The 25,400-nt window shown below is 48.9% G+C and overlaps 1 protein-coding gene across 3 annotated transcripts; it reads left to right on the forward strand.

Moving 5' to 3' along the window:
* The first annotated feature begins 809 nt into the window (after nt 1–809).
* On the forward strand, nt 810–25,105 carry Setd1a (SET domain containing 1A, histone lysine methyltransferase). Of its 3 annotated transcripts, none has more exons than XM_026400343.2 (19): nt 810–1,863; nt 2,616–2,780; nt 3,005–3,100; nt 5,311–5,581; nt 7,914–8,035; nt 8,246–8,475; nt 8,861–9,710; nt 9,863–10,648; nt 11,122–11,298; nt 11,420–11,507; nt 12,173–12,330; nt 12,469–12,556; nt 14,813–15,154; nt 20,311–21,363; nt 21,791–21,963; nt 22,040–22,150; nt 22,335–22,454; nt 24,105–24,242; nt 24,319–25,105. In XM_026400343.2, the coding sequence occupies exons 2-19, from the start codon at nt 2,631–2,633 to the stop codon at nt 24,490–24,492; spliced, it is 5,127 nt and encodes a 1,708-aa protein (XP_026256128.1). In that variant the 5' UTR covers nt 810–1,863; nt 2,616–2,630; the 3' UTR covers nt 24,493–25,105. The 3 variants fall into 3 exon arrangements, with proteins under 3 accessions (XP_026256128.1, XP_026256130.1, XP_026256129.1); XM_026400345.2 differs by having other exon boundaries at nt 810–1,824; XM_026400344.2 differs by lacking the exon at nt 810–1,863 and adding an exon at nt 2,006–2,283.
* The last annotated feature ends 295 nt before the right edge of the window (nt 25,106–25,400 follow it).

The raw sequence follows: 25,400 nt of genomic DNA on the forward strand, positions 1-25,400 counted from the left end.
TTGCATGACTCCATACTATATTCTAGGGACTTTATAAATCATCTCATTTAACCCTCACAGCCACCTCAAGAGACAAAAATCTATCACTTCCATTTCAGAGATAAGAAAGCTGAGGCCCAGGAAGGCTGATGATCTTGCCTAAAGCCACATAGCTTATCAGGGAAATTGAACTTGAATTACCTTATGGTAACATCACATGAGAATCTCTTTCTGATGGAAAGAAGGAACCAATACCTTTCAACTGGGACAAAAAAAAAAAAAAAAAAAAAAAAAAAAGAATCTGATCGCATCTATGCCTCCATGTTTCCAGCCTCATTTCCCTCAAATTTTAAGTCCTAATTCTCTGTCTTTTCTTGTGGTGGGAGACCTTGGACAAATCCCCCTTTTTCCCTTTCCTTATTGCTCAAAATGGTGAATGTGCAGCCCTTCTTGCACTATTTTGAAGACTACAATAAGTCCCCTGTGACAGGAATTACCATCAATTTTTACAGGAAGAATCTTAAACTTATGGAGGTCAGTGGCGTGCCCAAGGTCATACAGTGAGGGACTGCTGTATGTCAGAAGAGATGAGATGTCATAAGCTTAAGGCATCCTCCGTCATGCAAAAGGGCCTGGTGGGAGTGCGGTTCCTCCAGAGCAAGGCTCCGGTATCCACACCGAATAGAGAGGGTGATCAGACTTAGGGAGGCCTCAGCTTCAAGGTCCCAGGTTACTCCTGGACTGATGCTGCCCTCAAGCGGTGAAAACCTGTGAGCATAGGGAAGCACAGCTGGAGAAAGCGGGAACTGGAACCATTATGTTTGTATTCCTGCACATTCTTTATTTTTTACAGGAGCCACGTAAAGTCCTTTAGGCCCTATTTAGGCTTATCCGAGAACCCCGAGACTAGCTCAGATTTAACCACAGAGCTGGGGTAAGCACAGCAAAATGCAGCACTTTCCGCAGGCCTCAGTCTCCCCATCTCTCAAGTGGGCTACTTAAAACAGAGGCCCAGGTGGAATAACGGGAAGAAAACCTGCGCTGCATGTGTGTGGGTCCAGGCAAACTATCTGAGTCACCGCTCCTCGTTGTATTTTTCCACCTCCCGGCTGGCGGGGTTCAGCAGGTCCTACAGGAAGCTCCCCCGCGACGCCGGGCTTCGCACGCCCTGGCCACGCCCCTCTGCGCGCGGAGGTCTGACCCCGCCCACAGAAGGATCCGCAGATTCGCTAGACCCGCTTCTCTGCTGAAAATTCTCATTGGACTCTGAGAAGACTCTTTGCGTTGTCCATTTTCCCCTGGGTCGGAAGTGGGCTGTCCCCTGAGTTGTGCTAGTACGAAAGATCCAGAAAAAGTGGCTGACCCTGTCAACAGGGCTGGGCTAACCAGGCGTTATTTTCTTGACTCCACGAAGGCGGCTGAAGGGAGGCGACGGCTGAAGTCAGGAACAGTGGCGAATCTGCAGCCTCTTAGATCTTTGGCCGCGCAAGGAAGGGGCAGGGAAGAGGAGCAAAGGAGCACGCATCCTGTCCACCAATTCGCCCCGCCCGCCTGACGAATCTGCGTCTGTTCAACGCGCCACTCAGAACTCCCGAGCTCTGGCTGGCCTCCTCCCCTTCGCCCCGCCCCCTTTTCCTCAGGGATTAGTCGCAGCTTTCGTCGCCGCTGATTCGTTAAGAACCCCAGTCTGGAGCAGCTGGATAGTGGTGGTGAAACCCACTCTCCGGGGGATGCGGCCAATCTCCAGGTTCCTTGGGCCACAACTCCCGAGCCATACAGGGCGCCGGCCGAGGCAGGGTCGCTACCCTCGGACCCGTGGATCTCCAGGCAGCGCCTGTGACGAAAGTGCGAATGCAGACGCTGTGCCCTCTGGGCCTCGCGCAGGTGGCGGTGGTGTTTGGTGCGCGCGCCGGGGAGGTGGTGGTGGGGGGGCGCCGCCGCCGCCACCGCTGCGGGGCCGGGTCTCGCGCTGCCGCCGCCGCCACCGCCGCCTCGCGCCGCTGAGGTGCCGCGCGGGGTGGGGGGGAGGGGGAGCCGCTCGCCACGAGCGGGTGAGTAGGGCCGCGGCGCGCGTGCGCGGAGACGGGGGGGTGCAGAACGCGCCGGGGCGGGAGGAGAGGGCAGCGGCGCGCGTTCCCCCCACCCCCCCCGCCCGGATTCGGGGCTGAAGCCGGGTCTCGGGCTCGGTCTCGCGGTGTTTCCAACGCCCCGAAGAGGTGCCACCTCTCGGCCAGAGGATCGGGGCGCGGGGACGGGAGCGGCTGTGTGGGAGCGGGAGCCGGGCTTGGCCCGGGCCGCTGGCCGGTGAGGAGGCGTGAGGGGGCGGGGCCTGCCAGGGGGCGGGGGAGGGGTCTTGCGCCGAGGCCAAGTGGGGCGCGCGCTGGGGAGAGCGGGAAGGTAAGGGGGCGCGAGACGGGCCTGGGGGCCTGAGGGTAGAGTTGGGAGGTGGAGAGAGAATGGGGTGTTGTGGTGAGACAGGGTACTTGGGGCAAAATCTGAGGGAGCCACGGGTCTGGGTGAGGTGTGGAAACTGGAGTGATGAGAGAACCTGGAATCTGGGCTAGCCAATGAGGGGACAGCAAGGGAGTCAGGCCTAAGTCCTGGACCCTCTTTGCGTATCCCTCTTTTCCTAACAGTGTAAATGAGCAAAGATGGATCAAGAAGGTGGGGGAGATGGGCAGAAAGCCCCGAGCTTCCAGTGGCGGAACTACAAGCTCATCGTGGATCCTGCCTTGGACCCTGCCTTGCGCAGGCCTTCTCAGAAGGTGTACCGCTATGACGGAATCCACTTCAGTGTCAACGTGAGTGCCCCAGGGCTTTCCTTGCTTTCTGGGGGACTCTAGGGCCCCCCTTTCTCTCTTACTCCTTTCAGCACCTAGAGCTCCCATACTCAGAGCTTGCCTTCTCAAAAATGAGCAGGTGACCCCAGCTCTTTAGCATCATATGGGTCCTCAGATGGGCCTTTTAGAGCTCAACAATTTGGCTTCATCCTGAGCTGTGTTTCTGTTCCTGCTTTCCTTATTAGGACTCAAAGTATATACCAGTCGAAGACCTCCAAGACCCCCGTTGCCATGTCAGGTCCAAAAACAGAGACTTTTCCCTCCCAGTCCCTAAGTTTAAGGTAGGTGTCTCCTGGTATGGTGGCCTTTGGAGGGTGTGGAGGATCCTGGCACTGTAGTCTTTACAGAGCCTGATAAAAGGGGTATTCCAGTGAAAGACTGACAGCCAGATACGACAGCTTCTGGGTCTGTGAGGCTGGGATGTTCTGGACAGGAGGTACACTTGTATAGTTGTGGTGTCTCAGGTGTATCTCTGGTGGCAAGGCTGTTGAATTCTTGAAAGATGAGGTAAGGACAGGTTTAGCTGTCATGTCTGTCACTGTGTATTCCTAGACATGACAGCAGGAAATCCCAGTTCTTCAGCAATTAAGGGGAGTGACAAGACCACTGCCCATGTTCTTCACCTCTCATTTGGCCATGTGATCCTCCATCTTGTTTCCTAAGAGCATTTCCATTTTCCAATCCAAGCAGAGTACTTACCAGGCCTTGAACTGAGCTTAGAAAACTGGTGGTTATAAGTTTTTGTCTTTGTTTTTGTCTTAATTATTTTTCCTTCACTAGTTTTCTTCTTTCTAGGTAGTTTATAATAGAGTCCCTTCACCCTTTTTTTCCTTGGTGTACTTTTCCTGGACAATCCCTATAGCTTTGACTATTACTTCAGCATTAATGACTTCCAAATATGTTTCTAGTCAACATCAATCTCGAACTCTACACTTGTGTGCCTTGTAGGGGGCAGCTCCATCTGGAGGCCCCACAGACATTTCAAACTCAAGAAGAGATTTAAAACAAATCTCTTGGGCTGGGGATGTGGCTCAAGCGGTAGCGCGCTCGCCTGGCATGCGTGCGGCCCGGGTTCGATCCTCAGCACCACATACCAACAAAGATGTTGTGTCCGCCGAGAACTAAAAAATAAATATTAAAAAATTCTCTCTCTCTCTCTCTCTGTCTCTCCTCTCTCACTCTCTCTTTAAAAAAAAAACAAAAAAAAAAAAAAAAAACAAATCTCTTTGCCTCTCAGTCCTATTCTTCCTTCATTTTCTCTACTGATAAATGTGACACCATTTCCTTACCTGCACAGACTGGAAATCTAGGAATTAACCAGCAGTTTTTCTCTTAATTTTTAAATTCCTGTTGCCATTTCCTTAATGTGGACCCTTGTATTCATTTCACTGGGTTTCCTTGCCTCTGTGCTTCACTCAACTGCTCTGTCCTGCTGACAGTTGTGTCTATGCTAGGGATGTGGCTCAGTGGTTAAGAGAATAGTAAAGAGATTTTACTATTCTCTTATTTTACTTTTGTTGCCAAGTCTATGTTTTTGAGCATTGGCATGTATAGTGATTGATGTGGCCAAGCCTTATCCTCTGCTTTGACATCTATCTTTTCATACCATATAATTTGTAATTTTTATAAATACCAAGTCTTTCCTAAAAATCTTATATGTTTATTTACATATTGTGTTATTCAACCTAGGGCCTCACACATATTAGGCAAACACTAAACTACATCCCCAGCCCTTTTCATTTTATTTCAAGATAGTGTCTCAGTTGCACAGACTGGCCTTGAACTTGTGATCCTTCTGCCTTTATCTCCTGAGGAGCTGAGAGTAGAAGTGGCACCTCTGTGCCTGTTTGCTTGTTTTTTTGAGATGGGGTCTTGCTCTGTTGCCAGGCTGGCCTCAAACTCCTAGCCTTAAGCAATTCTCCTGCCTCAACCTCCTGAGGAGCTGGGACTACAGGTGTATGCCACTGTGTCCAGCTGCCAAGTTGTTTTATAGTTCCACGTCCTAGAAGTCCTTGTTATTTTGGTAGACTCCTGTGAATTCAGAAACCCATGAGTTCTTCCCTGATTCAACTCTGTATATAGGTTCCCTTCTTTTGGCTCTCAGAAACCATTTACACTCTTTCTGTGTCACTTTGTGATTGTGTATGTCTGTCCTGTCTACTTTTGTAAATGGGAATCTCTTTTTTTCCACCTTTGTATTTCTAAGTGTCTAGCCTATTATAGTCGTTAAAAGCTGAACTAGTGGATTATTTCCCTACAAACCAGTTCTTTCCATTTGTATATTTCTATTCCTAGTTCTTGCCATTCTATGGTACAGGAATTCAGGGAGAGAAAGGTCAAGACTGATGTAGTCCTTGTTGTGACCTCCTTCCCTTGCCCCTACTTCCGAGACATCTCTCTTGACTTCATGAAGCTTAGCTAAAGATTCTCAAAAGGCAAAGAAACAGTGATTAGTATAGAGATCTCAGACCAACTCTTGTCTTCTCCACAGCTGGATGAGTTCTATATTGGACAGATTCCACTTAAGGAAGTGACTTTTGCAAGGCTGAATGACAATGTGCGGGAAACCTTCTTAAAGGATATGTGCCGAAAGTATGGTGAGGTAGAAGAGGTAGAGATCCTTCTTCACCCCCGTACTCGAAAGCACCTGGGCCTGGCCCGTGTGCTTTTCACCAGCACTCGGGGTGCCAAGGAAACAGTCAAAAATCTCCACCTTACCTCCGTCATGGGCAACATCATCCATGCTCAGCTTGACATCAAAGGTGAGGGGCTTCCATGCCTGCTGCTCAAGGTTGGTCTTTATCATAGATTGTAAACTCACATGCTTGTTGGGATTCCTTTTCTGAAAGTCTTGGGGGCCAAATTTGTATTTAAACTGAGAATTTTTCAACTTTTAAAGAGGAATTATAGTCTGTGTATTATGCTTTGTATGTTGCCAGCATGGTTGGGGTGGCACTTCATAGTTGCATGAATATCCATAAAAAATTGTAGCTAGGTGTGGTGTTGTATGCCTGTAATTCCAGTGATTCTGGAGGCTGAGGCAGGAGGATTGCAAATTCCAGGCCATCCTCAGCAATTTAGTGAGACCCTGTCTCAAAATAAAAAATTTAAAAAAAAGGGCTGGTGGTGCATACCTATACTATAATCCCAGGGGCTCAGGAGACTGAGGCAGGAGGATCATGAGTTCAAAGCCAACTCAGCAACTTGGTGAGGTCCTAAGAAACTCAGTGAGACCTTGTATTTATATAAAATACAAAAAAGGTTGGGGAAATGCCTCGGTGGTTAAGTGCCCCTGAGTTCAATCCTCAATATGGAAAAAAAAAGAAAAAAGAAAGAAATTTAAAAGAGGGTTGGAGATATAGCCCAATGATTAAAGTACCCCTTTTTTCCAGTACTGCAAAAAAGAAAACAGGAAACTGTAATGAAGCATAATACATGGTAGGATGAATAAAGACTATAGTAAATCAGGTTTGATTTTAATAACAAATTCTCAAAAATATTAGGTTTTCAAGCCGAGCACACTGATGCACTCCTGAAATCCCAGTGGCTCAGGAGGCTGAGGCAGGAGGATTGTGAGTTCAAAGCCAGCCTCAGCAACAGCAAGGCGCTAAGCAACTGTGTGAGACCTTGTCTCTAAATAAAAATACAAAATGTGGCTCAGTGGTTGAGTGCTCCTGAGTTCAAACCCTGGTACCCCAGAAGTATTTTTCTATATATTAGGTTTTCAGCCGGGCATGGTGGTGCACACCTGTAATCCCAGCAGCTTGGGAGGCTGAGGCAGGAGAATCAAGTTCAAAGCCAGCCTCAGAAACTTAGCAAAGCCTTAAGCAACTTAGTGAGATCCCATCTCAAAATAAAAATTAAAAAGATCTGTGGATATGGCTCAGTGTTTAAGCATGTCTGGATTCAGTCGCTGGTACAAGGGGAAAAAAATTAAGTTTTCATCTTTTGGTTTAGTTTGGTTTGGATTTTGAAATTTTAGCCAGACATGGTAGCACATGCCTGTAATCCTAGGGACTTGGAGGTTGAGGCAGGGGGCTCATAAATTTCAGGCCAGTCTTAGCAATTTTGTGAGACCCTAAGCAACATCACAAGACCTTATCTCTGAATAAAAAATCAATAAAAGGGCTAGGGATATGGCTCAGTGGTTAAGCACCCTGGCTTCAATCCTTGGTACAAATAAATAAGGGCTGGGGATGTCACACAGGGGTAGAACACCCCTGGGTTCAATCCCCAGTACCACAAAAAAATAAAAAGAAAGAATCATCTCTAAAGACAAAGCAGTCTGAGCAATAGGGAGGAGTGGAATCTGGTACACTGTATATATAACTCTATCCAAAAAGGCAGCTGTTAGCTGATATTAACCAGTTTGCAAGTGAGAATGAGGACTAATATTCCCAACTTTAATTTTTCAAAGAAAAGTCAGTAACCTAGATTTTTATATGTAATCTGATTGTTTAAATGTTGCATCCCTTCCAAGATATTTTAAGTCATTTTACAAGGCAAATAAAATAGGTTGTGGGCTGGATTTAATCTTCAGGCTGCCATCCTGGAAACTTTAGTATATAGGATGATTTATCATCAGACAACCTGATGTTTGTTTGAATTCCATTTCTTATATTGACTGATTTTGTGACTTTGTGCAGATCAGTTTGCTTTAGGTTTATAAAATAGGGATACTGGGGCTGGGGTTGTGGCTCAGCAGTAGAGAGCTCGCCTAGCATGTGCGAGGCCCTGGGTTAGATCCTCAGCACCACATAAAAATGAATAAATAAAGATATTATGTCCAACTTAAAAAAAAAAAACAGGGATACTGATTCTTCTCCTGTGAATCATCTAGTGTAAAGGCTAGAATACGTAGAAGTATATTTGTAAACTGCAAAGTGTCATAAAATATGTTACTTATAGCAGTTAAGAGGTGGAGATGAGGTAGCAATTTGCAGAGATAGAGACAAGGTAGGAAAACTGAAATCCCAGTACCCAAGACTCCAAGAAATTGTAGGAAGCTTGAAGCCTAAGAAAGAAAAAGGACTACCAAATCAGAAAGAAGTTGTTTCTCTTTCTGACTATTGTTTCCCATTTGTCTCCCTCCAGGACAACAACGAATGAAGTACTATGAATTGATTGTTAATGGCTCCTATACTCCTCAGACTGTGCCCACTGGGGGCAAGGCCCTGAGCGAGAAGTTCCAGGGATCTGGTGCAGCCACTGAAACGGTAAGAAGTTTGTGGTTGCTATAATCCTAACTGCTTGATTGCTAGGAGCAGGAGCCATCTTTGGAGGTTCTAGGCCTCACTATCAAGTGTAGAAAGAACCAAGAAAAGATGCTTAAATGCTTTCAAGTCAGGGAACTATGATTCTTGGTTTGGGGCAACCAAGTTTTCAAATGGTGTTTTCATTTCTCCTTGCCTCTTCTCTCCCTCCAGACTGAGTCCCGCCGCCGCTCTTCCTCTGACACAACTGCCTACCCAGCAGGCACTGCTGTGGTGGGCACCCCTGGCAATGGCACCCCTTGCTCCCAGGACACAAGCTTCTCCAGCAGCCGACAAGACACCCCATCTTCCTTTGGCCAGTTCACCCCTCAGTCCTCCCAAGGAACCCCCTACACGTCTCGGGGAAGCACCCCTTATTCTCAGGACTCTGCCTACTCCAGCAGGTACAAAGCACACACTCTCTGGGGCTCCAAGCTTTCAAATTCTGGGACCTGCGTCTGAGGAGATGTTCAAAGTCTGAGAGAAGTTGGAAATTATTTGTGCTGGTCTCTGAAAATTTAGCCAACTAATTGCTGTCTTCAGGGACCGTAGCTCAGTGGTAAAGTGCTTGCCTAGTATGTGTGAGGCACTGGGTTCGATTCTCAGCATAGCATATAAATTGACAACTAAAAAAATATTTTAAAAAATTGCTGTCTTCAGGGATGCTAATTGGCAACCTGACATTTAGTTTTTTGGGTGGCAGTTTAATAAGGATTTGGGCATGAGAACCAGGATGGTTGGATTTGGTCATATAGAGATGAGCCTATAACTCTCCTACTTCTTCTCTAGCACCACTTCAACCTCCTTCAAACCCCGGCGGTCAGAGAACAGCTACCAAGATTCCTTTTCCCGCCGCCATTTTTCTGCATCTTCTGCACCAACAACCGCTTCTACAGCCATCTCAGCTACCACTGCAGCCACCGCTTCATCCTCCTCTTCTTCTTCCTCATTGTCCTCATCTTCCTCATCATCGTCTTCTTCCTCGTCCTCTCAATTTCGTGGTTCTGACTCAAACTACCCAGCATATTATGAAAGCTGGAATCGCTATCAGCGCCATGCTTCCTACCCACCACGCCGGGCAACTCGGGAGGAGCCCCCGGGGGCCCCTTTCACAGAAAATACCGCTGAGCGCTTCCCACCTTCCTACACCTCCTACTTGCCCCCTGAGCCCAGCCGGGCCACTGACCAAGACTACCGGCCTCCTGCCTCAGAGGCCCCACCCCCTGAGCCTCCAGAACCTGGTGGAGGTGGGGGTGGTGGGGGGCCTAGCCCTGAGAGAGAAGAAGCTCGGACCTCCCCTCGCCCAGCCTCACCTGCCCGTTCCTGCTCCCCAGCCCCAGAGACCACCAATGAGAGTGTGCCCTTCGCCCAGCACAGCAGCCTGGATTCCCGCATTGAAATGCTGCTGAAGGAGCAGCGCTCCAAATTTTCTTTCCTGGCCTCTGACACAGAGGAGGAGGAAGAGAACAGCAGTACAGGCCCTGGGGCTAGAGACACAGGGAGCGAGGTTCCTTCTGGGTCAGGTCATGGGCCCTGCACACCCCCTCCGGCCCCAGCTAATTTTGAAGATGTGGCACCTACAGGAAGTGGGGAACCAGGGGCTGCCCGAGAGTCTCCCAAGGCCAACGGACAGAACCAGGTGAGGCTGGGGTCAACCAGGGGAGGTATTTGGTATCTGGGAGGCAGGGTTGGACCCTGAGGGAGAGGGAAGGGATTTAGAAAAGACAAAGATCTGAGGAAAAGCCCAGGGAACAAACAGATTCTCTGTGACCCTCCTCTGCACCCCCACAGGCTTCTCCATGCTCTTCTGGAGAGGACATGGAGATCTCCGATGATGACAGGGGTGGTTCACCCCCTCCGGCCCCAACACCCCCTCAGCAGCCTCCTCCCCCACCTCCTCCACCTCCTCCTCCACCTCCTTATCTGGCTTCCCTTCCCCTTGGCTATCCTCCCCACCAACCTGCCTACCTCCTCCCACCCCGACCTGATGGGCCACCACCCCCAGAGTACCCCCCACCTCCACCACCGCCACCTCACATCTATGACTTTGTGAACTCCCTGGAACTCATGGATCGACTTGGGGCTCAGTGGGGAGGGATGCCTATGTCCTTCCAGATGCAGACCCAGATGTTAACTCGGCTTCATCAGCTGCGGCAGGGCAAGGGATTGACTGCTGCCTCTGCTGGCCCTCCTGGTGGGGCCTTTGGGGAGGCCTTTCTCCCCTTTCCGCCCCCGCAAGAGGCAGCCTATGGCTTGCCCTATGCTCTATATACCCAAGGGCAAGAAAGCCGTGGGGCATACTCTCGGGAGGCCTACCACCTGCCTTTGCCCATGGCAGCCGAGCCCCTGCCCTCCTCCTCAATCTCGGGTGAAGAGGCCCGGCTGCCTCCTAGGGAGGAAGCAGAGCTGGCAGAAGGCAAGGCCCTACCATCAGCGGGCACTGTGGGCCGTGTGCTGGCCACCCTAGTCCAAGAAATGAAAAGCATCATGCAGCGAGACCTCAACCGCAAGATGGTGGAAAATGTGGCCTTTGGAGCCTTTGACCAGTGGTGGGAAAGCAAGGAAGAGAAGGCCAAGGTAAGGGCCAGTGCCTAGGACTGGGCAATCTTGGACTTTAGTGGAAGAGGTAGAACTCTGGTTTCTGCAGGTCAAAGCAAGTGAAAAATGAGATTGCTGGCTTTTGGGGACATACTAGTTGGTCAGGGGAGTTTTAGTGGGGCACAAAGCAGCAGACAAGGACAGACCTGAGTTAGAAGAGCTTTATCCTGGCTCTGTTGCTTACTTACAGTGGAAAAGGCCCTTAAATTTTTATTGTCCTTAATTTTTAGTTTTGTCATTTGTAAACTAGGAAAAATAGTAGCTGTTTCCTAAGGTCAATGAGCTAAGTGTGCAGACTTTTGAGGAAAATGTCTGTAAAGGACTGGTAGAGGCAAGACAGAGATGGTGTCAAGTGGAGGAACAAGTTAATGCATCTCTATTCTTGGAACCTGGGAAGAGTGGTCCTCAGGTAGAAGGGATCATCTGAGTTTCAATCCCCCTTCTGTCTGCAGCCATTCCAGAATGCAGCCAAACAGCAAGCCAAGGAAGAGGATAAAGAGAAGACAAAGCTCAAAGAGCCAGGCATGCTGTCCCTTGTAGACTGGGCCAAGAGTGGGGGTACCACAGGCATCGAGGCCTTCACCTTTGGGTCAGGTCTGCGAGGGGCCCTACGGCTGCCTTCATTCAAGGTACCCTGAACTGTGATCTCTCTGAGTTGAATGGGGAAGGGGTCCTTCCATCCTTAGGGTAGGGGTGATTGGGAATTATGTGTGAGTTCTAAGTGGACCCTATGTCTTCCTTCTCACCCAGGTAAAGCGGAAAGAGCCATCAGAAATTTCAGAGGCCAGTGAAGAAAAGAGGCCACGGCCCTCCACTCCTGCTGAAGAAGATGAAGATGGTGAGTGGGAGATCAGGCAGAAAGAGAAAGGGAATGGGATACTTAGAGAGGAAAAGAGCCAAGTGGAAAAGTTGATATTGAGTTAAAATGAAAATAAAGCCATTCTGGGAGGTGTTAGAAGCACTGATAGGATTCTCCCTGGATCTTAGTTTGGGTCTTAACTCTGGTAGGTTGGCTTGAGTTTTTCGCCTACCACATGAAAATGATAACTTCAGTACTTGGAATCAAACTTGGAGGTTAAACAAGTCATCTACCCAAGTTTACTATCTAAATGTTCACCTACAACCTTCCTCCCACTTTGTTGAAGTCTGAGCTATTGGTTAACAGCTTGTATAGCTGGGAAACTTCCTTATTGAGTCAGATCAACTTCCCAGGAAACCCATTGGCCTTAGTACTCTTTTCATGGGCCAGGCAGAATAAGTTGACTTGTTCATGTTCTCCTAATGGAGAAAAGAACGAAAGATAAACTATGTGGTATGTGTCTAAACTATAAAATATTAGGTAATTGCAAGGTGTTTGTGTTTCTTCTCTGAGCTTCCGCTTTCTATAAACTGAGTCCTGTTGGGAAGTTCAGCAGCAGTGTACAGAAAACTCTTCGTGTATGGGGTAGGGAAGTAGAAACATTGTTGATGGGCATTTCCCTAAACTTCACTCACCTGGCCTAGACCCCGAGCGAGAGAAGGAAGCTGGAGAACCAGGACGTCCAGGGTCCAAGCCCCCAAAGCGAGACGAAGATCGAGGCAAGACCCAAGGCAAGCACCGAAAGTCCTTTGCTCTGGATAGTGAAGGAGAAGAGGCATCCCAGGAGTCTTCCTCAGATAAGGTGAGAGGTGCCAGGTTCCTGCCAGAAGCCTATTTCCTGAATCTTTGTTCCTATGTCAGCTTCTCTCTGGGCTGGAGCCTAGGTCCTCATGGAGGACTAGTTGTTCCTTTCCTATTAGTCCTTATTCTTTTTGTTAAGGATGAGGAAGATGATGAGGAAGATGAAGAAGATGAAGATCGAGAAGAAGCTGTGGATACTGCTAAGAAAGAGACAGAAGCATCAGATGGTGAGCAAGATAGTGAGTTTTGGCTTAGGAAGAAAGGGATTCAGCCACATGATTTGCTCTTTCTTGAGCCCACATAACCTTCCTGTTGATCATACTGTACAGTAGCAACCCTTTTTTTTTTTTAATGTGGTGCTGGGGAGTGAACCCAGAGCCTTGTGCATGCTAGACAAGCACTCTACCAACTGAGCTATATCCCCAGCCCTACAATAGCAACTCTTTCAGCCACATCTTTTGGAATCCTTGGCCCCCTGGAAACATTAACTCAAGTATTCAAAGGGATCTCTCCTGCTTGCTTCTTCTGAAACACAGCTCTTTTCTGAGGACAACTCAGCAAAGTGTTATTTTCCCAAGCCCTAGAGATAAGGGGGTCTTTATTCTCTTGCCCTTTGATGCTGCCAAACCGGACCCTGCTCTTCCTTGAAGGACCAGCCACCAAGCTGTGCCTCCCTCTCCCCCTCCTCATGACTGCCATCAACCAGTCAGTCCTCTTGTCTAATTAAACACCTGTTGGCTCCCAATGTCCACTTAGATACATAGTTTAGTCTTCCTTTTCATTCATCCTTTCAGATATATATTGGGCCCTTCCTCTGCCAGATACTGTTTTAGGTACTTAAGACACGGCAGTGACCAAGACAGATATGGTTCCTTGGTTTGAGAGCTTGTTGGATGGGTGGCAGAGACTTGACAAACAAGTGAACAAATCCTCTCACTTCAAATAAGTTTATGCTTAGAAGACAAAATAGGGTAATGGGGCAGAGAGTGATAGGGTGGCAGACCTGGGGGAAGAGTTATTGTTCTCTGTATGATGGTCAAAGAATAGCTCTGAGAAGTACCATTTCAGCAGGGACCAGGATGGGGAACATAATCTGAGGCTCTCCTTTACTGAAACAGAGGACAGGATTAGCTACTAAGGATGAGGGGTACAGATCACTACTTTTCATCAGTTTTACCTTCTGATGCTTCTTGAATTTGTCACCTGTTTGTTCCCACTGCTGTGCTTTCTTTCCTACATTTTTTAAGTAGTTTTGGCTGATTTCTGTCTCTATTTCCACCCTCCTTTCATTCCAGTTCATTTCCCAAATTACTTATGAAATTATCTTTTCTAAAATGTGCACCTGATCCTCTTCTCTCCATAGCGTCTTTTCCTGTTCCCTGTTTTTAACAATGTGACTCCTCGGACTGACAGCATAGGCCACTTATAATCTAGCACCTGCTTAACTGTTCAGCTTTGTCTCACTATTCTCCAACCCCCTTCCCAGTCACTAACACCTATTCTAATTTACCCAATTATGTTCCTTAAGGGCAATGAAGATCTTAGATTTTTTTTTTTTTTTTAAGTTTTTATTTATTAGGATAAATGTCTAAGAGGACAACTAGTAGATTGCATGGCAGCTGCATGTTTACTTTTTTTTTTTTTTTTTTTAAAGAGAGTGAGAGAGGAGAGAGAGAGAGAGAGAGAGAGAATTTTTAATATTTATTTTTTAGTTCTCGGCGGACACAACATCTTTGTTGGTATGTGGTGCTGAGGATCGAACCCGGGTCGCACGCATGCCAGGCGAGCGCGCTACCGCTTGAGCCACATCCCCAGCCCGAAGATCTTAGATTTTTTTTAAAGCACTTCCCATATTACCAGTCTCCCAGAGGCATGGAGCATGCAGTGTTCTCGAGCTTATTTCACCCCAGAATCTTTTTTTTTTTTTAGAGAGAGAGAGAGAATTTTTTAATGTTTATTTTTTAGTTTTTGGCGGACACAACAACTTTGTTTGTATGTGGTGCTGAGGATCAAACCCGGGCAGCACGCATGCCAAGTGAGCACGCTACCGCTTGAGCCACATCCCCAGCCCCCCAGAATCTTTTCTTACAGAGGCTTTCATCCAGGTTGTCCTTAAGACCCACAATGGGAAAAGCTTCAGTAGTACAAGCAGATGCTTTGCCTGTCTCCAGGTCTCTTTTTCTCTTGCCTTTGTTGTCCCTGCTTAGCCCCCATGTCTGCTTGGTGGGACCCCTTCATGTCCTTGATTTCAGTAGCTCCTCAGGAATACCTTCCCTGACTTGCTTATGCAGGCAGAATCCAGGGCTCTCTTTGCCATGCTCCCCAGCCCTGTGAATACATGTGCTTATCCAATTCCTTGACAAATTGGACTTCCAGCATCTGGTGTAGAGCCTTGTGTTCAGAGTAGTGAGCCAGTGAATGAACTTGGCTTGACTGAATGAGGGTCTTCCCACCTCGCCTAATTACCCCTTCTGGATTTCCAGGCGAAGATGAGGAAAGCGATTCGTCCTCGAAATGTTCTCTGTATGCTGACTCAGATGGTGAAAATGGTAGCACGTCAGACTCAGAGAGCAGCAGTTCCTCCAGCTCTTCATCTTCCTCATCTTCTTCCTCATCATCCTCATCATCCTCTTCATCATCGGAATCATCCTCAGAAGAGGAAGAGGAAGAAGAGCAGCCAGCAGTCATTTCCTCTGCGTCTTCGCCCCCCGGAGAAGTCCCAGCACCTCTCCCAGCACCTGTTGAGGAGCCAGAGCCAGAGAGAGTTGCAGGCTCCCCAGTTACACCTCTCTCTGAACAAGAGAAGTCTCCCGCAAGGCCTGCAGGTGGGTGTATAGGATCTGAAGTGTGATCTGTACGTGTGTATTTGTACTCGTCCGTGTCTTTGAGAGAGAACAGTGCAATATTTATTAAGTAATTGTAAGTATGTGTGACTTTATTGGAAAAACATACAAAAAAAGTCACTATCTTTTGTCCCATCCCCTTTGGAGACATTAGTGGCTTAACATTCAAATTGCACTGCTGTGGTGGTTCAGAGCCAGACCAAGGTATTTAGTTACTAAAGTAAAACAGGATGATCTCCTCCCAAGTAAAAGTAAGTTAAGGAGGAAATTCCCAATTTAATAAATTTTCCTACTAATTTTTCTTCCCCCTCTCCCCCCACCTTGGCTATACTGGGGATTGAACCCAGGGCCTCGTGCATGTTAGGCAAGTGCTATACCACTAAGTTACATCCACATCCCTTTTTATTAGCTTTATTTTGAGACAGTCTTTCCAAGTAGCTGAGGCTGGTAATTTGCAATCTTCTTTCCTCAGCCTCCTGAGTTTCTGGGATTATATGTGTGTATCACCATGCCCAGCTCCTATCATTTTTCTTAATCCTATTCCTTAATGTGTAGAGTATATTTGCAGGATTAATCTGACATATTAACATTAATCCAGAACTTGGTTTTATCTTTGCTTTCCTTTGTGAACTTGCACATTCTGTTATTTCATAGCACATGCATATACTTTATTCTGTGGAAATTGCTTATTCAAGAATTATTGAATGTCTACCACAACCAGTAGCAGGTGCAGAGGGTATGGTGGTATGTCTGTTAGGCTAGTCCTACCTGCATAGAGCTTTACAGCCTATAGGAAGAGATATCAGTTGAATAATTCATACATAAGAAAATCTGTGATTGCAAACTGAAAGCATCATAAAGGCAAAGTGTAGGGTACTCAGAACCTGCATGCAATCTGCAGGCCTGGAAACATTTTCCTGCTAAAGCATTGTCAGCTTGAAATCCAGGTAAAGTAGGCAGGTAGAAGGGATTAGATGTACATGGACCCTAAGGGAGAGGGAATAGCAGCTTGGGAGATCTGGAAGAAAGATAAACTCTTTGTGGTTGAAAACTAGGGCTGGTGAGATGACTAAAACTGGAAAGGTTGGCAAGAGCCAGGTTGTGCAAAGTGCATAGGCCACATTAGAAATTTGGTTTTATCTTCAGAGCAGTAGAAAGCCCTCAGAGGAGTGACATGATCACATTTGTGATTTCAAAAGATGCAGTGCAGAGAGAAGTGGAGAGGGAGCAGAGTGATGCAGGGATACTACTAAGAGGCTGTTCAGTAAGTAAGATGAGCTATGTTGATAGCTGGGACTCCATGCAATCAAATCAGTCAGTTTTCAAGATAGACTTCAAAGATACATATGATCTCCCACTTGTTATTGAGATCCCATGATCCAAGGTGGGCAGTGACCACAGGAAAACTCCCTAACACTGGCACATGCTGCTCCCTTCTACACCCCACAAGATGAGGAGCTGAGTTTCTACTGATACCTCAAATACTCACCAGCCTCTCCTGAGTCCATTGGGTAGCAGAAGGGACTGTGAGGCTATAAGCAGTCCAGAGGGCATCAGTATTAGTAGCCTTCCATTCTCTGTGGGGCAAGAAGGTCTTCTGGAAGAGTAGACTACTCTTGCTGAGAAAGAAGAGAGTTGAGGGGCCATAATAATATTAGCTAACTTTTAGTGTTTTTTGTGGGCCAAAATCTAGGGGCTCATTGAAAACTCATTTTCTCATTCAGTCCTCACAGCATTCCCGTCATTCCTGTTTTAGAGATGAGGAATTCAAGGCTTAGTGAGATGCAGGAACATGCTCAAGGTAACTTAGCTGGAATTGGAGAGATAAGGAGAAGAGAATGCGGGATTGATAGAGGAGTTAGCTTTTCAATGTAGGCGACACTTGGGCATGTTCCTACACTGAAGGCAACCAGGGACAGTTAAGAACTAGAAGAGGAAGAAATTCTTGCTGTAGTGACATTCCTGGGGAGAGCCTGTAGATCTGATGCAAATGTATCTTTGAGTGGGGAGGCAAGGAGCTGTGGTGTTTGATTCCTGAAGAGCAAAAGAGCAAGAGGGATGGCTTGAGTAGGAGCCTGCCTGGAAAAGTGAGGAGAGTGGGAAGCGAGGATGGAAGCTGACCAGGCTTGCCAGCAGCACCAAAGCCCTGCGGAAGCCAGGGCCTGGGGGAAAGGAAGAAATAAGTAAGAAGTAAAGGGAAATGACAAAGATAGAGGGTAAATAAGTAGAGATGGTGGAAGGATGAGGATGTAGAGGTGTGGAAGGTACTGTGAAAAGAGAGGACCAAGTGAGGTCCCTGGGGGCTAGGCTGAATAAAGATAGTAGTTAATATGGAAGAAGAGAGATGGACTAGAGAAAGTCACAGGATGAGAAATCAAAAAGGGACGTGGGAGGGTGAACTGAGAGGTAAGTTTGGACTTGTCACATGGTAGGAAATCTAAGTGTGAATCCAAAGTGTGACTGGTAGAGAATAGCTGAGGATGAATGAAAGAGATCTCTAGAGATGTGAGAATCCAGGTGAATAGTTGGGATAGTGAAGTCTCCTGGGTAGATGGCCAAGGTGGGAGATTAGAGGAAGATTAAGGCAAGTCTGTTGGGTTTTAGAAGAGAGGGCAGGACAGGGAAATCGTTGAGTTCCCAAGAACAGGCCAGAACTGTATGACCTGATGGCAGGGTCCTGGGAGGGCAGCAAAGGGGAGCTCACCCCTATCTCCAGAGAACATGTGGCTCCTGGTAAGTGGGAGCCTAATTGAGGGCTTATTGAGGATTCTAGTGATGGGAACCAGTTTCTGTTAGTTTAAGTAGAAGAATGGATTTGTTTACAGGATATGACCTGCCTGGTAAAACCTATTGTCTCATGAAGCAAGGACCAAAATTCCTGTAGGTCCTGCCTATAGGTCTTACATTCTGTGTCATTCTTTTCTCCTTTGAAAATTAGCTTCTTCATTCCAGTAGAGGGTGACTACTCCATCTAACCTCTAGACAGGCCACTGACAGCTCTGCTCCTTTCTTAGATCCTTATTCTCAAAGAAGTTTCTGATTATACTGGCTTGAATCATCTTAGTGGTATCCATTAGTGCTGGCCCTGGGAAGACGGGGGTGGGAGGGCGTATGGGGCCTTCCTCTGTGGATCTGAAGGCATCAGGAAAGCAATTCTCAGAGAAAGGAGGGATCCCCCAAATTGTCTCCTGAATGAAAGGAATGCTTTAGGTGAGGAAGCAAAGAGACATTTGTGTGAAGCTGAGCTTGGAGGTGGAATTTGTTCTCCTTAGCCAGGCTTCTGGAAGACAGTGGGCTGGGTTAGGAAAAGGGCTTAGTTGGGAGATTGCCCCAACATGGAGAAAAGAAGTGAGAAGATGCATAGAAACTGGAGTGCCTGGAACAAGCACCTGGGCCTCACCAGCTTTCAGGTGTGGATTGCCACTAGTATCCAGAACCTAGGACATAGCAAGCTGAGGGCCTTGCTGAGGATACCAGTCTTAGGAGCATGGGTTGAAGCCATGGACACAGGTTGACCACTGCCTGTTCAGGCCAGGCCTGGTGCTGTCTGCTCTTCAGGTTTTTTGTTTGTTTGTTTTTTAGTTGACAAAAGATCTTTTATTTTTATTTATTTATTTGTTTGTCCACTTATTTATTTATATGTGGTGCTGAGGATCAAACCCAGGGCCTCACACATGCTAGGCATGCGCTCTACCAATGAGCCACAATCCCACATCCTGCCCTTGAGTTTTGTGAGTGGTAGAGCCAGATGTGAAACCACCATATCCACAAGTGTCCAGAGCAGCATAGGGCAGCTATTAATTAAGAGCATGAACTCAATCTAGGCTGCTTATATGCAGATGTTCTGTCACTTGCCAACTGTGTGATCTTTTTTTTTTTTTTTTTTTTTAGTTGTAGATCTTTATTTTATTTATTCATTTGTATGTGGTGCTGAGGATCGAACCCAGTGCCTCATGTGTGCCAGGCAAGTGCTCTGCCACTGAGCCACAACCCCACCCCAACTGTGTGATCTTGGGCAGGTTATTAACCTCTCTATGCCTCAGTTTCCCTATCTGTAAGATGAGATTAATATAGTACTCTCTTAGGGCACTTTATTTTGGGGAGGGTGACATGAGATAGTATATATAAAAAAACTTGGATCCATGTGAGGTGCTGCTGTATTAGCTATTAATCTACTATAGCCAGCCAAAAGTTCCAGGATTCTGGTTCTGCAGGGAAACCAGTGTCTAAAGAAGTGGACAAGGCTTCATAAGGACAATGACCTTGAACTTGGGCTAAAAGCTTCTTCCACTGACAAGGGAGGGGGAAGGAGGCCATGTTCCCGGTACTAGGGGCTGAGTTGGAGAGACAGAGCAAGCAGCACCTCTCAAAGACAGATGTTCCTTTCTCCACCTGCTCCTCATTGTTTGGGTGTCTGCTTCAGTCTCAGCTTTTTCAGCGAAGTCTTTCTTCTGACCCCTTCCCCATTAGGAAAAATCACCAGTTCTATCTAGGAACTGGGAAGGAAGGCAAATTTTATAAAATATTTTTAATACTGAGATTCAGCTTTTTACATTGTATCTTTTCCACCTCACTAGACTACAGAATTTTATATATAATTGGAGTGGGTATTTTAGTTCAGATCTGGCTAATTGGATCCTCATTATAGAATGCAGCTGACAAAAACTGTCTTGGTCCATGTGCCTAGTCGTTGGATGTGGTTCCATCACTGCCAGTCTTGGTAAAATGGCTAAAATCCAAATGTGGAGAGCCCTCCCCCATCTTCCCTGTTTGGCTGTGCATTTGATTTGTGTACTCATTGGACTGAGAACTCTGTGAGGATGTTGAAAGTGTCTGTCTCCTTTGTTGGTATAAAGTCAGGACTCAGTGTACATTTGCTGGCTATGTGAATGATAAAAGTGCAGAATTCCATCCTATCAAGGGAGCCCATAGTGCTGAGTATAGTGTGCGGTTGAGAGGCAGGCAGTGTGTCCCCTGGGCCAGGAGAAGGATCTGTGCAATTGCCCGAGTTTGCTGGGTGGAAGCTGGGAGTAGAGTGAGCACAGCCCAACTCAGCCCCAAGGCTCCTACCTCTAACAGCGCTAATGAAGTTGGGGAGAATCTAACTCTCCTCTTTCTTGGTGTGCTTCCTTCCCCAGGTCCTACAGAGGAACCACCTCCCAGTGTGCCCCAGCCTCCCCCAGAGCCACCAGCTGGGCCCCCAGCCCCAACCTCCCGCCCTGACCAGCGACCCTCTTCTCCTATTCCCCTTCTTCCCCCACCTAAGAAACGCCGGAAAACTGTCTCCTTCTCTGCTGTGGAGGAGGTGCCTGCCCCAGAGCCTCCCCCAGCTGTCCCACCACAAGCCAAGTCTCCTGGCCCGATCTCTCGCAAAGTCCCCCGGGGCGTAGAGCGGACCATTCGCAACCTGCCCCTGGACCATGCATCTCTGGTCAAGAGTTGGCCCGAGGAGGTGTCCCGAGGGGGTCGGAGCCGGGCTGGAGGCCGAGGTCGCTCCACTGAGGAAGAAGAGGGTGAGCCAGGGACAGAAGTGGACCTGGCAGTACTAGCTGACCTGGCCTTGACCCCAGCCCGGCGCGGGCTGGCCACCCTGCCTACTGGCGACGATTCAGAGGCCACAGAAACCTCAGATGAGGCAGACCGCCCCAGTCCCCTGCTCAGCCACATCCTTCTGGAGCACAACTATGCCCTGGCCATCAAGCCCACACCTTCCACACCGGCCCCCCGGCCTCCGGAGCCAGTTCCTGCCCCTGCAGCTCTCTTCAGTTCCCCAGTGGATGAGGTCCTAGAGGCCCCTGAGGTGGTAGTGGCTGAGGCAGAGGAGCCAAAGCAGCAGCAACTGCAACAGCAGCCAGAGGATGGGGAGGAGGAGGAGGAGGAAGAAGAGGAGGAATCCGAGTCCTCAGAGAGCAGCAGCAGCAGCAGTAGCAGTGATGGTGAGGGGGCTGTCCGACGGCGCAGCCTCCGCTCTCACACCCGGCGCCGGAGACCAGCGCTCCCACCCCCACCTCCACCACCCCCCTCCTTTGAGCCCCGCAGCGAGTTTGAGCAGATGACCATCCTGTATGACATTTGGAACTCGGGCCTAGACTTAGAAGACATGAGCTACCTGCGGCTCACATATGAGCGGCTACTGCAACAGACCAGCGGAGCTGACTGGCTTAACGACACCCACTGGGTCCATCACACAAATATCCTGAGCCATAGGGTTCGGCCTGTCTATGCAAGATAGGAAGACACAGGCCTGGGGTGGGGGGGGCCTTCCCTGGGGTCACAGCCCCAGGCAGTGTCTTCTTCAGGTCACTCCTTGTGCTACATTGATTTCCCTCCCTGTCTGTTCAATTCACTCTGCCATGTTCAGCCTGGGGGTTTCTCCTCTGGCTGCCCAGCCATCTTTTCTCTCTGCTTCATACTTCTTTTCTGCCTCCCAAAGTTTTTCTGGCAGAAAAGGTGGAGTCCAAGACTGACTTCTGTCATCTGCTGTCCCTTCACACCTAATATGCCCATCAGCTCAGACCGGCTGCCCTTTCCTTGGGCTGGGACTGGGGTGGATGGAGAGGAGCAGGCTCCAGGGATCTGGCCAATGAGGGACCCATTCTCTTCCTTAACACCCTGCACTCACCAACCTGAGCACTCCAAAGCGCAAGCGCCGGCCCCAGGATGGGCCCCGAGAGCACCAGACAGGCTCGGCACGCAGTGAAGGTTATTACCCCATCAGCAAGAAGGAGAAGGACAAATACCTGGATGTGTGCCCCGTCTCAGCCCGGCAGCTGGAAGGAGTGGATACTCAGGTGGGGCCCTGCCTTCTGGCCTACTCTCTCCTCTCACCATCTTCCCATTGCTTACTTCCTTCTGTCCTCCTTGCAGGGGACTAACCGTGTGCTTTCGGAGCGCCGGTCTGAGCAGCGGCGGTTGCTAAGTGCCATTGGCACCTCAGCCATCATGGATAGTGATCTGCTAAAGTTAAACCAGCTCAAGGTGAGGAATGGGGACCTGGGAAGGGAAGAGGCTCAGTGAAAAGCAAAGTGAGCTACCCTGGTAGGATCCTGTGTTTGGGTTGTGAGGGGAATGAGATATTCTCCATTCTGGGAGGTCTGCAGGAAAGGTGAGGAGCTTGGTCTTGAGAGGCATGCAGCAGTAGAATCTATCTTCTGCCCCCTAGTTCCGAAAGAAGAAGCTTCGATTTGGCCGGAGCCGGATCCATGAGTGGGGTCTGTTTGCCATGGAACCCATTGCAGCTGATGAGATGGTCATTGAATACGTGGGTCAGAACATCCGCCAGGTGAGGCTCCACATCCAGCACCAGGCTCAGCTTCTGATCTGACATACCAGACAGACAGCACAGAATTTCCCAGGAGTTCCATTTGACCCTCTGGGCAAAGCCTTACTTACCCTCCCAGCTCCAAGAGTTAGCCAGTGAAAACCTGTGTCCTTCATCCTTCATTAGTAATATGCAATAGTAAACAATATTAGTGGTCCAGCAGGAAACAGGACTAGTAGTGTCTTTCCCTTTAAGGAAGTGGGGTGCCGGGCACAGTGGCATGTGCCTGTAATCCCAGCAACTCTGGAGGCTAAGGCAGGAGGATCACAAGTTTGAGGCCAACCTCGTCAACTTAAGCAACTTAGTGAGACCCTATCTCAAAAACTTTTTAAAAAGGTTGAGGATGTAGCTCAGTGGTAAAGTACCTCTGGGTTTAATTCCCATTACCAAAACAAAAAAAGGAAGTGGGGAATATTGGACAATTGATGACACTAAAGGATAGTGTTTGATATTAAAGGGAAAGTTTAGGGAGACAGGAGCAGTGTGAGCACATACAACAGGGTCTAAGACCATCAAGAGATAGTGTGTTTAAGTTGGGAGCCTAAAGACAAGGAGGAACTCCCAGGTCCAGGTGAGAAGTGTATGAAAGCCTGGAGGTAGGGTAGTCTTAGGAGTGGGAGATCAGAGTGGCTAGTCAGAAAAACTAGGGCCAGTGGCAGATGAGAGTTTGGAGGGGAGGGGCATGTGGAGCCCAGATTTTCCGTAGCTGGGGAGCAATATTAGTAAGTATGGGCCTCTAGTGAGAGGGAGTCTCTGAAAAGCTAAGCAGAAGAGGTCCTTGGAGGGTAGTAAGCTCCCTCTAGTTGTGCTGGGAAGAGAGAACTAGTCTAGGCTGACACCAGTGGTGCTGTCATAGATCAAGCCAAGGTGAAGGTGGCCTGGACTGGAGACCAGGCAGTGAGCTGACTGTGGAGAGTGAGGACAAAGGAGGAGGTGAGGCTCTTTCTTGGGGTGCTACCATTAGCTGTTATGACTCTGATGGGGCCCCAGTGTAATGGGAGTGAGCCGGAGGAGCAGATGTGTGATCAGGATGAGTTCCAATCAGGACATATGATGTTGCAGGGCCCCAGGGAAATCTAAAGATGACGCCCAGGAATTCTACTGAGGTGGATTTTGGCTGGAGATAGGAGTTTGGGAGGAGTCCCCACTATTTAGCTGACAGCAGAAGCTCTGGGAGGGAGTGAGATCACCCAAGGAGAAAGTGCAGACAGCTCATTGTCCCGTTTACTGGGATATAAGAGTTGCTGCTTCTCATACAAGACATGGGTCCTTACAGGTGACCTGCCATTTGCATTGGTCATCTAGGCCAACAGGTGCCTGTTTTGGAGAGAGGGTCCTAGGAGAAGAGATGAAGTGGCCACTGCCAGTGCAGATTTCTCTGGAGTCCTCTTGTTGGTGACTTAGTCAAAAAGACAGAGGATTAGGATGGATGGCCAAAGAGGCAGGCTGGGTTTCTAGAAGCAGTCAAGTTGGGGGTTGAGATCTAGGCCTAGTTGGTATGGACACTGGAGTGATAGCTGGCAGATTATCCAGAGGGGCTGGTGGGACCAGACCTGGTCCATCTGGAAGCTGAGAGGCCATGCTATGACCTTTTCTGTCCTATATTGCCAGATGGTGGCTGACATGCGGGAGAAGCGCTATGTACAGGAGGGTATCGGCAGCAGCTACCTGTTCCGGGTGGACCACGACACCATCATTGATGCTACCAAGTGTGGCAACCTGGCGAGGTTCATCAACCACTGCTGCACGGTGCGCTGGGAGCTAGGCGGAGGGATGGGAGGGATGTGGAGGGGGGCACAACTCACACTGCCCTCCCCCCCTGTAGCCCAACTGCTATGCCAAGGTGATCACCATTGAGTCACAGAAGAAGATCGTGATTTACTCCAAGCAGCCCATTGGCGTGGATGAGGAGATCACCTATGACTATAAGTTCCCGCTGGAGGACAACAAGATCCCGTGTCTATGCGGCACTGAGAGCTGCCGTGGCTCCCTCAACTGAGGTGGGGCAGGACTGGTGCCCACACCCCTATTTATTCCCCCTTGGTGCCCTGAGCTCCCAGCACCCCCCCAGCCTTAGTGGGTTCAGCAGGGCCCACATGCCCCCATCTCCAAGTGTGGGGTTGGGAGCTCCAAGCCCAGCGAGGGAGCCTCAGTCCCTTGACGAGGCAGCTTCTGCCTCCCCTGTTACCCCTGCCCACCCACCTCTTAATTTTTTTCTTTGCGGAGAAGAAGCTGTAAATGTTTTGTAGCTGCCAGCAGCTGTTTCCTGTGGAAACCTGGGGTGCCGGCTTGTACAGATCCTGTTCTTGGGGGGTTGCACAGCCCTCTTGCTTTGTGTTAATGGGGATTTCCCCTTGTGCCCTGTGTGCACCCCTCCCCAGTTCAGGGGTCTCTAGGGGCAGTGGCCATGTTCTCCCCCTGGGGGGGCCCTGCGCCCCCAGTCCTGGGGACTCCGTGCCTGGAACCCTGCCTCATCTTCTGTTCCTGCCAGACCCTTTGGGTCACCCTCCCACCCTGGTGTCTGGAGGCTTTGGCTCAGCCAGGCCAGGATGGTGGGGGTGGGCCCTTCTTGTTGGGCTGGATTGTATATATGTTAATAGCGCAAACCCAAGGCCACATTTTTATAATTGTGATTAAACTTTATTGTACAAAAGTGCTTGGTCAGTATCTTTGGGGGAGAGCAGGCTGGGATGGGGGTTGAGGAGACATGGATGGGGCAAGATGAAGAGAGGGAAAGGGTGGTCTGAAGTTTGGGGTGGGTAGAGGGCTTTCAGGCAAGAGCCCAGACCTGCAGACGCAGCTGCCATTGCTTTGGATCACCTGACAGGCTGATACAGCCATGCCAGGAATCCCCCACTGAGGCCAGCCAGAGTTGGGCCAAGGTCAGGCCTCCCTTTCCTTCCCAGA

This window comes from Urocitellus parryii, chromosome 9 (assembly GCF_045843805.1).
Source record: "Urocitellus parryii isolate mUroPar1 chromosome 9, mUroPar1.hap1, whole genome shotgun sequence".
Lineage (NCBI taxonomy): Eukaryota > Metazoa > Chordata > Mammalia > Rodentia > Sciuridae > Urocitellus > Urocitellus parryii.

Coding starts and splice junctions, on each gene's coding strand:
- Setd1a (XM_026400343.2), top strand. CDS start 2,631: ATGGATCAAGAAGGTGGGGGAGATGGGCAGAAAGCCCCGAGCTTCCAG. Junction 22,151..22,334: donor TAAAGTTAAACCAGCTCAAG/GTGAGGAATGGG, acceptor TCTGCCCCCTAG/TTCCGAAAGAAGAAGCTTCG. Junction 24,243..24,318: donor TCATCAACCACTGCTGCACG/GTGCGCTGGGAG, acceptor CCCCCCCTGTAG/CCCAACTGCTATGCCAAGGT.